Here is a 13,274-nt window from a genome sequence, read left to right on the forward strand (position 1 = left end):
GCTGCTCCCTCTGACAGCTGCTGGCCAAGCCAAACTGGACTGGAGCCGCAGCGGAAGCAGCAGGAAACGATTTCACCTAGAGAGCCAGAAGGGAGAAGATTTACCACACCCTGCCCCTGCCACGTTCCCATTACAGCTGTGGGTGATCAGGCAGGATGTTTGTTTAAGCTTCGCCTATTTGCATGAGCTGGCCCCTTGAGGTCAGGGTGCACTGACTTTGTAGGCAGGATTTCTCAGCCTTTTTCTCAGAGCTTTCACCCTCCAACATGCTATAAAAACTCCCCGGCCACAACAACTCTTTTTCCACATATTTAAGTCAGGGCTGGCATTAGAGGGCAGCAAGCAGGGCGATTGCCTGGGGCCCCACACCACAGGCGGCCCCATGAAACTAAATTGCTCAGGCTTTGGCTTCAGCCCTGGGTGAGAAGGCTTCAGCTCCCTGCCCTAGGCCTCAGTGACTTTAATGCCAGCCCTGTTTGGCGGACCCCCTGGAACCTGCTCGCAGCCCCCCCAGGGGGGCTCAGATCCCTGGCTGAGAACTGATGCACTTAGGCATGGGTCCCAAACTGTGCAGCGCAGCCCAAAGATGGGCCACGACACCGGCCAGCGTGGTCTGTCAGTGCAACTACATTCTCCAGTCAATCTCTTAGTAAAGCTTGAACTCCACGAGACTTGTGTAATCTATGTAAAAGTTATGTAAATGTGATGTTTTGAGCTATATATGTTGGACAGAGTATAGAAAAAAGGTTTATTTTTATGTATTTATTTATATAAACCAAACTGCAATATGTCATGTTTAATTCTCACGAGTACAATGGTGCATTTTACCGCAACATATACGTGGAGTCCACCATTTATAACTGTAGAAAACAGCAAGCAGTATTTCAATCTGACAGTGCTTCGTCAGCTCTCGTCCCCTAATGCCCCTACTCTACTTGTGCTATATTGATAACATCTTCATCATCTGGACCCATGGAAAAGAAGCCCTGGAGGAATTCCACCATGATTTCAATTATTTCCATCCCACCATCAACCTCAGCCTGGACCAGTCCACACGAGAGATCCACTTCCTGGACACTACGGTGCTAATAAGCGATGGTCACATAAACACCACCCTATACCGGAAACCTAATGACCACTATGCCTACCTACATGCCTCCAGCTTTCATCCAGACCACACCACACGATCCATTGTCGACAGCCAAGCTCTACGATACAACCGCATTTGCTCCAACCCCTCAGACAGAGACAAACACCCACAAGAACTCTATCCAGCAGGTGGGTATTGTAGTTGTAAGAACACTTAAGTGAAGAAACAGATTGACAGAGCCAGAAGAGTACCCAGAAGTTGCCTACTACAGGACAGGCCCAACAAAGAAAATAACAGAACGCCACTAGCCATCACCTTCAGCCCCCAACTAAAACCCCTCCAACGCATCATCAAGGATCTACAACCTATCCTGAAGGACGACCCATCACTCTCACAAATCTTGGGAGACAGGCCAGTCCTTGCTTACAGACAGCCCCCCAACCTGAAGCAAATACTCACCAGCAACCACACACCACACAACGAAAATACTAACCCAGGAACCTATCCTTGCAAACTGTGTCCGCATATCTATTCAGGGGACACCATCATAGGGCCTAATCACATCAGCCACACTATCAGAGGCTCGTTCACCTGCACATCTACCAATGTGATATATGCCATCATGTGCCAGCAATGCCCCTCTGCCGTGTACATTGGCCAAACTGGACAGCCTCTACATAAAAAAATAAATGGACACAAATCAGACGTCAAGAATTATAACATTCAAAAACCAGTTGGAGAACACTTCAATCTCTCCGGTCACTCTATTACAGACCTAAAAGTGGCAATTGTTCAACAAGAAAACTTCAAAAACAGACTCCAATGAGAGACTGCTGAATTGGAATTCATTTTCAAACTGGACACCATTAGTTTAGGCTTGAATAAAGACTGGGAGTGGATGGGTCATTACACAAAGTAAAACAATTTCCCCATGTTTATTCCCTCCCCCCCTCCCCCAAACTGTTCCTCACATGTTCTTGTCAACTGCTGGAAATGGCCCACCTTGATTATCACTACAAAAGGTTTTTTGGGGTTTTTTTCCCCCCTCTCCTGCTGGTAATAGCTCACCTTACCTGATCACTCTCGTTACAGGGTGTATGGTAACACCCATTGTTTCATGTTCTCTGTGTATATAAAATCTCCCCATTGTATTTTCCACTGAATGCATCCGATGAAGTGAGCGGTAGCTCACGAACGCTTATGCTCAAATAAATTTGTTAGTCTCTAAGGTGCCACAAGTACTCCATATAAACTTGTATTACTGATGTAAACATACTAAGTGTAAACCATTAAGGGTGCTTCAGAATCAATAAATTGTGAATGGGTTTATTTACCTGCAAGCCTTCCTGTGTACATGTGGGCCAGCCTGTGGGTAAATCTGCAACTTTGTTTTGTGTCCAACACAATTCTATACTCTTTCACACACCAGATGAACTGCTATAAAAATGTATAAGAATTGGAGGAAATGGCATGCCTTGGATCATGGCGGCCTTCCCAGAACTGTCTCTTTGGAACAGAGGATGGAGCTCTCAGGACACTAGAGACAAAAGACTAATGACATCACAAAGTGGAGTTTCACATATTTGCAATTTGGAATCTTCCAATAATCCTGAGCCCTGTTTGGCTATGGTGTGGTATTCGTGGACTCCCCACACTTTTTGACTGGAGTGAACCCCAACTGACCATCTGGACTTCTGACGGAAGTGGACTGTGGTATAGTATGTTTGAGGTATGAATGTGAAGTGAATGAGGTTCATTTTGTAAGCAATAAAGAGTATTTGGAGTATTATATACCAACACCGTGTCCGGGATCTGCCTGCTCCCCCATCCCGTAGGGAGGCCCCTGCTGCGGGCCTAACAACAAATATCTGTGTATGGGGTATCTCTGTGTCTGTGTGTAGTGTGTTTGTCAGTATGTGTGCATGGGTCTGGATGTGTGTGTATGGTATGTCTGCGGTGTAACTGAATGTGTGTGTGTCTCTGTGTTATTCTGTGTGTGCAACTGTCTCTGTGGGTGTATGTCTGTGTGTCTCTGGGTCCATGTGTGTGGTGTGTCTTTGTGTAACTGTTTCTGTGTGATGTGCGTAACTGTGTGTGTGCATCACTCTTGCCACCCCTCCTGGCAGCCTCCTCTCCCTCTGCTGCCCCATCTGCTCTCACCTTCCCAGCCAGGGCACAGATGCTCTTTGCCCTTGTTACGAATTATACCTGGTAGGACACGCACACAAATGCTACGAATTACACCTGGTAGGACACGCACACAAATGCTACGAATTATACCTGATAGGTCACACACAGTTCGAATCTAGGCTGAGGCACATAAACAAAGTCCACAACTGCAGAGTTCCCAAAAAACACCAAGTTTATTACGCTCGAGCGTGGTGCCCCCCTGCTAGCCAGGAGGGGACCCCGAATATAGATTATAAAAGGTTATATGCCTCTTAGCAAAGCATGTTGCCCTCGTGCATCGGAAACCTTAGCCAATAAACAAACCCTTTTCTTATCTACCACCTATCCCTGCTTGGTGCATTCCTCGTGCTAAACCAGTATGTTAATTACACAGCATGGTCCTAAAGCCATGCATCAGTAACTTTTATTATCAGGATGGGAGGCCTCACATCAAAGGCCAGGAGATAGGGAGTTAGAGACAGACAAAGAACAGATACCGGGAGTCAAGGCAGGCTGGAGACAAGGAGGAGGATTTTCACAGGAATGCAGTATCTAAGGAACACTCCTCCTGGAGCATGATGTGCTTGCTTTTAGACAATGGTGGGCCCCAAACCAAAATGGAGTCACATGTGCTAACTTTTCCTTAACACCCTCCCAATCTCAATACCCATGAGTGTTTGAATAACACTGGGCAACAGGCGTGAATCTAAGCCCCCTGCTGCCCCCCATAGCGGCAAAACCCCGACCCCACAAAAGGACCACAAGAATCAGGAGCCAGAGCCAGAGCAAAAATGTTTATCTTCTAACTGAGCCCAGCCCAGTGTCGCAGAAAGGAAGAGGGCGGGACTCAGCTGTATAAGAGGCGGTGGTGGCTAGAGTTTGTTTTATTTTCCCCTTTGACATGCTTTTCCTTCCTCCTCCATTGTCTCAGAGCAAAGAGGCAGCGAACAAAGACACAGAGAAATCACTCCGTGGCTGATTGAGCACTACATGGAGAAAGAGGCGGTGTGAGTGGCCATGAAGGTCCTGAGGGCCAGGGACAAGAAGGACCTGGCAGACAAACTACTCCAGGCGGCAAGGACAGGTAAGTGGGGAGCTCTCAAGAGGCGATTGTCCGCTCCCTAAGGGGGATCTTGTCTTTGGGTCTCCTTGTACAGGAACTGCCTGGTTACCAGCCTGCCGAGCAGAGAAATCACAGTGTGAAGGGCAGAATTATGCAGTTCCTTCCCAAGCAAGACTGTCTCTGGGTGTCATGTATCCACAGGGGTTTAGACACCTAGTTCCCCAGCTGAGCTCCTCAAAGGGAGTTAGGGTCTTCCATTGTACCACCAAGGACCAGTACTTGACAGTTTGCTTCTCCCAGCCCAACCCCCATCTCTTACTTCTCCTTTCTCTTACTTCTCCTTTCCCAAATGGGAAATTAACCCCTTCACACCCAGTGGGGAATCACTGCATCCTGAGTGGGGAAACAGAGTCACGCCTTTTTTTTTTTAATATTACAGCAATTTCCCACATGTGCTACACAGGGAAATTCTGTATCAGAGAGAGGCATGCACCAGAGACAGACCTAACATTTGGGGGGACGGGGCGGAGGAGAGAGACACAGGACAGATCTATTCATACTGAGAAAGACGGAAAGAGAGAAGGGGTGTTGGAAAGGGAGGATGAGGGAGAGAAGAAGGCCTGTGTGTGGGGCGAGATAGATGTGGGGCTACTCACACTCTGAGGGAGGAGTCCGACATCCAAGGAACGTTATTTCTTGCTCCACCAATCCAACAAGGAAGCAAACATTCTCCTTCTTATGGGAGAGGGTTTGTTTCTGTCTCCCCCCCACTCACCAGTTCCTCGTTGCAACATCCACTGCCTCAGCTATGGCTCACCCCAAACCTTCTCCTGATACCTCCCAAAGCCTGTCCATGTGGGGGATCCCGTCGATGGGGGAGGCAGGCGGCGTGGGGAGCGCAGGCTGCTGGAGTGGGGGGATTTCAGGAGGTGTCATAAACATACAGCCAAGGGTAGCATAAAATCCCTCCTTTACATGTAAGGGGTTAAGAAGCTCAAATAACCTGGTTGGCATCTGACCAAAAGAACCAGTAAGGGAAGAAGATCCTTTAAAATCTGTGGGGGGAGGTTTCTTGTTTGTGTTTTCTTTGTTGTTCTCTCTGAGACAAAGAGAGAGACCAAGCAAATAATCCAGCTCCTACTGAAATGATACATCTAAAATTACAGAAATAGTAAGTAATAGCAAGGAAATGTGTTAGAGTATCTTTTGTTTTAGCTTGTGAATTTTCCCTATGCTAAGAGGGAGGTTTATTCCTGTTTTTTTGTAACCTTAAAGTTTTGCCTAGAGGGGAATCCTCTGTATTTTAAATCTTATTACTCTGTAAAATTACCTTCCATCCTGATTTTACAGAGGTGCTTCTTTTACTTTTTTCTTTATAATAAAGTTCTGTTTTTAAGAATCTAATTGGGTTTTTAGTGTCCTAAAAACCCAGGGATCTGGTTTACCTATTTGGTTGGTATATTATTTTCAAGCGTCCCCAGGAAAGGGGGTGAAGGGGCTTGGGGGGATATTTTGGGGAAACAGGAACTCCAAGTGGTCCTTTTCCTGAATCTTTGTCTAACTCATTTGGTGGTGGCAGCGATACTGTCCAAGGACAAGAAAGAATTTGTGCCTTGGGGAAGTTTTTAACCTAAGCTGGTGGAATATAAGCTTAGGGGGTCTTTCATGCGGGTCCCCACATCTGTACCCCAGAGTTCAGAGTGGGGAGGGAACCCTGACAGGAGGGATCCCAGAAGGGGCAGAGGCTGCTCCGGTCCCTTTCTGAGTGAGCTCCCTGTTGTCTCCCAGCAGGTGCAGCCGCCCCCATGCCCAGGGAACACAGGGCAGGATCAGCCAGGGATGAAGGCTCAAGTCAGTACTGGGACCAGTCACTCGGGTTGCCAACTTTCTAATTGCACAAAACCAAACATCCTCGCCCCTTCCCTGAGGCCCCACCCCCACTCACTCCATCCCCCCTCCCTCCGTCACTCACTCTCCCCCACCCTCACTTTCACCGTTGACCTGCCGCTGGACTCATGGGCTGTGGTGGCCCTGCCTCTTCCCCTCCCTGCTCTGCCCCTTCCCCAAGGCCCCCACCATTGCCACATGTACTGTACCAGGACAATACTGACCAGCAAATTATATGTTTGTATAAGGCATACTTTGTACCAAGATTATTACAGTAGTGTGTAGGGTGTGAATACAGGGCTGTATTCTGTCACGTACATCTTGAACATTTCCTTTATAACCATAACAGCTAGAGACTAGCTTTGAAAAAATGGAAGCTGTGACTCTGAAAAACAATTTGGAGGTCAGTCTGCACCTTCACCTCCATTGTACTAGTTCTTTATCCTGCCATCCTCAGCAGGACACGCCCCACACTCCGGGAAACACTGGGTTAATAGCACTATGGGAGCAGAGTTAAGGATGAGTGTGGGCTGGCCACCAAGAATGTTTCTGTCCCGTGCTCTTTGCCAGTGCAAGGGATGTTCAGGTTGGTTTCAGATTCTTCAATCACCTTAGCTTGCGGCTTCCATCATTTTCAGTGTTTGTTACCGCTGTGTTCAATGGTAGCACCCTCCTTTGAAATGCACTTGGCAACCTCAACTGTAACGTAACATAACATTTTTGTCCATTTTCAGAGGAAAAGGCTGGTGCCTCCCAGATGCAAACTGTCCACATTGTTGATGGGGGCATGACCCCGGAGAAGCCAATGCGGGTGAGGCCGTTCCAAGCTGTGCTGGAGAACCCCAGCTTCTCCCCGATTGGACTTATTTTGATCTCTTCTACATTTACGTTTATTCCAATCTACTCACTGGTGCTGCTGTATTGGGCATTCAGGGCCACAGACAGACCCCTCCACCTCTACTGGATCCCCAAGAACCGTTCAGTAGAAAAGGTAAATAAGAGGCGATAGCAATATGCAATACAGGGAGTCAGAGTCAGCAGCCCCAGCAGGGCAAGGCATAAGGGCTATCTCCGTGCCGGGCAGGCAGCTGGTGTGTGATAATTGAGTCTCTTTGTGTAACAAAAAAATTTACATAAATTCACGAAACATTTCAGTGTTGCTGCATCGGCATTTTTCACCAGAAAATGGTTCAGTCGAAATTCACCCTGTTCTAACTGGAATTTGCAGCATTCCCTAAACCTGCTGAATAGAAGCAAGGAGGAAAGAAATAACGTGTGTGTTTGTGTGTGTATGTGTGTTTGTTTGTGTGTGTGTGTGTGTGTTTTTCACTGGATCTCCCATAAGTGACTGTGCTAGACCTTTCACAGACAGTTGAAGAACACGAGACGTGCCAGTCAATTTCTTTGGACAAGCCTCCCCAGACCCATAGGTCCCTGCACTTTGGAACTCGTCCTGGTGTGCCCAGTGTATCAGATGCCGTGATAAATCCATGGATGTAGTGTGGTCCTTGAGAGAAGCCCCATTAAGTTTAAGTCTATGGGCTGCCTGCACTAGCTGCCAGTTGCAAATGGCCTTCAAGTGTAGCCACAAGTTGAGCACCTGGCAGGAGGCCAGTCTGGGGGTGATTTGGGGGTGAGATCCTGAATGTTAGAGGGAAAGTTGCCAAAAACAAATAAAAAATGCTGCGAGAGCATTGCTGTGAATCTGTTAGGCAGCTGCTGTACGCCGACCCAGAGGTGGCTGCATTTCTGTGGTGGGTGAAGTGATCCCTGCCTTTAACTGGCATTATGCAATAGTTGCAGCTGTGTCAGTCCCAGGATAGTAGAGAGACAAGATGGGTCAGGTAATAGCCACCTCCCCCGAGCGTCTGTTTAATTTGCAAAGCAGTTTTGACTCCTCCTAGGGTGAGAAGCACCATAGGCAGTACATGTAAGCCTGGTATTATTAATTCATTACAGCTTGATCAATAAAGCTGCTGCTCTGCTGATGAGTTTGAGCCCCCATCCCGGCATCTCTGTTTCTCCCTCCATTCTGCCTATCACTCCTTCCACCAGCCCTTCTGCCTGTTCTCCCCATTCCCCCACCTATCACATCCCACTTCTGTCTGCACTTTTGCCTTCTTCTCCTTGAACCTCGTGACAGCTTCCCCAACGCTCGCTCTTCACTTCATCCCCTTGCCCCCACCCACCTGTCCCTCATGATCCAGATGCTCCAGCCTGGTCCCTGTACCCATCCTTCCTCCATGTCTTTCCCTTTCCCCTGCTCTCTCTGGAACATCTGCTCCTTCTCTAAAAATATCACCCCCATCCACAGCCCCTTCATCTCCCAGCACCCCTAGAAACCTGGATCCTGCTGACTGACACCAGCTGTGTGGCTGGGCTCTCTTTCTCACACACTGCACCCTGGATCACCCCCAAAGGTCCATGGCAGGAGTGTTGGACTCCTCCCATCCCCCATCATTCCGGCCCACAAGCTGCGGTTATTTTGGATTCCTCCCTCTCCCTCACCTCACACACTTGGGCTTTTTATAAATCTCACCGCTTCTTCCTCCTCAGTCTTCAGCAATTTTACCTCTAACGCATCATCTCGCCTTTGTATTAGGATCTGAACTTTACCTACATAGGGCCTGAGAACCGGCAGACCTACACCAGGGACATGGAAGAGGGAATGCAGATCAGATTAACAAAGCAAAAATACTTCACAGGTGAAAGAGAAAGTGAACCTCTCTGGACTGCCTTTCTGAGAGCAGGTAAGCTCAATGGGATGCTGCTTTGTTCCATGGTTCAAGCATTCTGACTCCTCAGTGCTCCTGGTTAATAGCCGTGTCGTGTGATGTGTGCACTCAACCAGCAGTCACAGGTTTGCTGTGGACAATAATGTAACGCAGTTGACCATACCCCCTGTGGTGTGGGAGGCTTTCTATAAATGTATTTCCTGGTTGTCAGAGGTTAAAGTTTAGCCGGTTTCTGGATGGGCAGCAGACAGCACTGGACAACCCTAATCCTGCCTTAACATTTGCACTAATCTGGAGTGAGTGTAAAAAAAAAAATACAAATTTCAGTGTCTTGATATTCTAGAGGGGGGCAGTTTAGCCACCTCTCTGTTCTCAAGAGCGTATAAGGCATTTCTTGCTTGGTCACTCAGATTTTGGCTATGAACAATTGGACCAGCCCCAGTAGCGACAGACACGTGTGGTGTGGGAATGGGAGACTGAGGCTTTTCCTTCAATCCATATTAATAACTGTAAGAGATGTCCTGCTTGAGCCAGGCTTTGCTTCAGCAACACTTCCAGGGAGCGAGAATCAGTGGATGGATGTTTTGGTCTTATTAGAGCAAAGAGAACAATGGGGAAAATAATCCACACGTCCGTTTGTATTTGAAATGTGTTATCGATCCAACCATGTTTGTGGCCCTGTCCTGTTAGCTTTCCATCAACTACTGAGCACAGAGATTTACTAACAGGAATATTCATGACAAATGAATGTTTAGATGACTCTGAATTGTAGGTTTGATTGCAATGTTTGAAAGTCATGCTATATGTTGGCTAGTTTCATAAGCCATCCAATCAGAGAATAGAAACAAGGCCATGTGGCTTCAGTATCTTTACATACTGGCATTCATTTCAGAGTCCAAATATTGAACACTCAGGAGGAACTCTCTGTGAGCTGCTGAGAGAGAGAGAACTTCACAAATAATTTTAATCAATAAATAAACTCAGGAACGATACAGTAGGCTCCAGTCCATCGTTGTCCATAACTTCTGCTGCCCTCAGCCCCTCATTCCTCACTTTTATACTTTGTTGGTCACTCCCCTGACTCCACAATCTGCTCCACCTTTGACTCCCATGCCCCACTTTCCCCATTGTGGGTTGGTGGGATGAAATTTACAGCCCTGGTCTCATGTGGGTGGACACCTCGAGAGAGTGCCATGAGCATGCCAACTTCCTCCACTACAGGGTTGATCTCTCCTCCTTTAGATCTGCCATCTCCTTGTTCAAAGAATGACACCTTCCTTCCTCATCCCCTGCCAACAATCTCCATCATTTATTTGCAACATTTAACTCCCTCATTAAACTCACCCGGTGACCTCTCTTCCCTCTCTGCACAGGATCTTACCAGCGTCTCCACAGAGAAAGAAACTTGGCCAAAATATACCTCTTCTTCTTCCCTCTCCCTGCCCAACCACCACCTCCTTCCCCTATCATTGGCCTTGAAGTCTCCCACCTTCTCTCCATGACTAACTCTCCATCACTTGCTCCAATGACCCTGTCCCTTCCCACCTTCTTACCTCAACTGTCCCTATACTAAACCCCCTCCATTTCCCCTTTTCTCAACCTCTCACTGGCCTCTGGCTCCTTCCCCTCACAATACAAGCTTTTCACAGTCTCTCCTATCATCAAACACCAGCCCTCGACCCTACCTGCCTTTCCAACTACTGCCCCATCTCTCTCCTCTCCTCCATCTTTAAACTCACCAAATGGACTGTCAACAACTAATGGATCGAATTCCTCTTTTCAAGCTCCATCTTGGACTGTTATTCTCTGGCTCCCAATGTTTCCACTCCACTGAAATAGCTCTCATTAGGATCTTTCATAGCCCCTTTCTCCTCAGATCTTGGGGTCTCTCTGCTCCAGCCTCATCCTTCAACCTCCCTGCTATTCCTGAAATTGTCAATTCTCCTTTCCTCCTTGACAGCTTATCCTCACTGGGCTTTTGAGACAGAGTCCTCTCCTAGGGCAGGGGGGATTCAGGGAGTTGAGGTAGCACAAGGCAGTGGAGATATCGGTGAGAGAGGAATGGTCAAAGAGATGGGGAAACAGGAGAAGGCACAAAGAGGAGGGGCAGCTGCAGAGCTATTCCCCAGCTGTCTCTGCAAAGAGCTGAAGCATTTTAGTAGCAATCTCAGCCCTTTGTCCACCCAGGAAAGAGACACTGATTGCGGGGCTGGGCTGTCCCTCAACATGTGTAGCTACTTGGATTAGCTGCTTTCCCCAGGAGGTGGGGAATTGGGGAAGAGTAGCCAATCTCATGGGGATTTGGGGGATTTTTTTCCATAAATGGTTTCAGAGTAACAGCCGTGTTAGTCTGTATTCGCAAAAAGAAAAGGAGGACTTGTGGCACCTTAGAGACTAACCAATTTATTTGAGCATAAGCTTTCGTGAGCTACAGCTCACTTCATCGGATGCATACTGTGGAAACTGTTTTTTCCTACCCCCCGCCCCAGACATTCTGGTTAAACTTGGATTTGTGCTGGAAATGGCCCACCTTGATTATCATGCACATTGTAGGGAGAGTGGTCAGTTTGGATGAGCTATTGCCAGCAGGAGAGTGAGTTTGTGTGTGTGTGTTTGGGGGGGGGGGGTGAGAAAACCTTGTTTTGTGCTGGAAATGGCCCACCTTGATTTTCATACACATTGTAAGGAGAGTGGTCACTTTGGATGGGCTATTACCAGCAGGAGAGTGGGGTGGGAGGAGGTATTGTTTCATGGTCTCTGTGTACATAATGTCTTCTGCAGTTTCCATAGGATGCATCCGATGAAGTGAGCTGTAGCTCACGAAAGCTTATGCTCAAATAAATTGGTTAGTCTCTAAGGTGCCACAAGTACTCCTTTTCTTTTTCCATAAATGGGTGAGGAAAACCTCTAGTCTCTGGGAAACCCATAGAGATGCATCTCTGGAGATGATTAATTAGAACGTCATGTGTCTGGTTCAGATCTGATTGGCTATGAGTGCCTGCTGTGGTGTGAGAGGAGCAGCATAAGCAGCCAATTATTCAGCTAGAGGTTTGATTCACTTATTCTTTTTCCTCTTCCAGGGGATGTGGAGCATCCTGCATCAGTGTCTGATCCTCCCACCGGTTAGTCCATCCTTCAGGGTGTGGGGAGTTGTCCTGTTTGCAGCACAGAAAGTAGAAGGAAAAGACGCATTACTGAGACAGTGGCAGAGCTAGAAAGGGAACCTAAGAGTCTGTGTCCTCCATGGGACTAATCCCTAGAACTACCCCCTTTCCCCACTCAGCCCCCAACCTGCTCAGACGTTGAAACAAAATCCCAAACTCCCCAGACTCCCCAGCCCTAGACAGCAGAACCTCCCCGACCATGGGTGGATTCTAATCAAAACAGACGTGAGGGGAGCGCAGAGGCACAGAAGTTTGTTCTACATAAGGGTGGGGGTGGGGAAGGGAGGGTACCCAGGCTTGGGTGGGGGCACGGCTGGACTGTATGGTTTGTTTCTCTTGTTATAGGCACAAGCACAGGGAAAACAACAAGAGATCTCCTGGTAAACACCTTGGATGACTTGGGAGAGAGTGAGTTGAAGAACTTCAAGAGCAAACTGACCGACATTGATCTGAAGGAGGGATATGACCACATACCTAAAGGGAAACTGGAGAATGCAAAGTCTATAGAGGTCACTGACCTCTTGATTGGACACTACACAATGGATTACGTGATGATGGTGACCACAATAGTGCTGGAAGCCATCAATCGGAAAGACCTGGCAAGGAGATTAAGAAGTGTAACAAGGACTGGTGAGGAATCAGCCTGGGCCTGGCCATGCCTCCCTGTACCTCAACGTGTTACCCAAAAATACCCATATTCACCACTGTTATATAATTATGATAAGTTTTGTACAATGCATGCCTTGCGAGATATTTTAAAAGTCTTGATCTCTTGAACATTAATATCCTGTTGGATTGTATATGTTCTCATGGTATGTGAAGTTAGTGAAGTTTTGCCATGTGCCTGTCACTGAAATATATTGTGAGGTTGGGAACACCCCAACCAGCCTTTCAGGTACAACAATGGAGAAGCCAGACAGTGGATAACGATTCATCAACACCCATCAAGGAAAGAATCCACTATCCCAGAAACTGTAAACAATGGAGACTTCTCAAAGGGATCATGCATACAATGGAGACTGCTTGATGAATGAGGACTGTCTGTTCCCAATGTCATAGCAAAAGATCTTTCCAGCAAGCTGGAAGAAACGATAAAAGAGGGGAAGTGACAAGATCACTTGGCCTTTCCCCCCTTCCTCCCAACTCAACACCTGGAGGAACATCTG

The 13,274-nt window shown here is 47.6% G+C and overlaps 1 protein-coding gene across 1 annotated transcript; it reads left to right on the plus strand.

The window, feature by feature from the left end:
- The first annotated feature begins 4,229 nt into the window (after nt 1-4,229).
- LOC141988576 (uncharacterized) lies at nt 4,230-13,274 on the plus strand. The gene is made up of 5 exons (XM_074954417.1): nt 4,230-4,343; nt 6,944-7,200; nt 8,812-8,959; nt 12,025-12,066; nt 12,454-13,274. Exons 1-5 carry the CDS (start codon nt 4,277-4,279, stop codon nt 12,882-12,884), a joined length of 945 nt encoding a protein of 314 aa, XP_074810518.1. The 5' UTR covers nt 4,230-4,276; the 3' UTR covers nt 12,885-13,274.

This window comes from Natator depressus, chromosome 6 (assembly GCF_965152275.1).
Source record: "Natator depressus isolate rNatDep1 chromosome 6, rNatDep2.hap1, whole genome shotgun sequence".
In the NCBI taxonomy this organism is placed as follows: Eukaryota; Metazoa; Chordata; order Testudines; family Cheloniidae; genus Natator; species Natator depressus.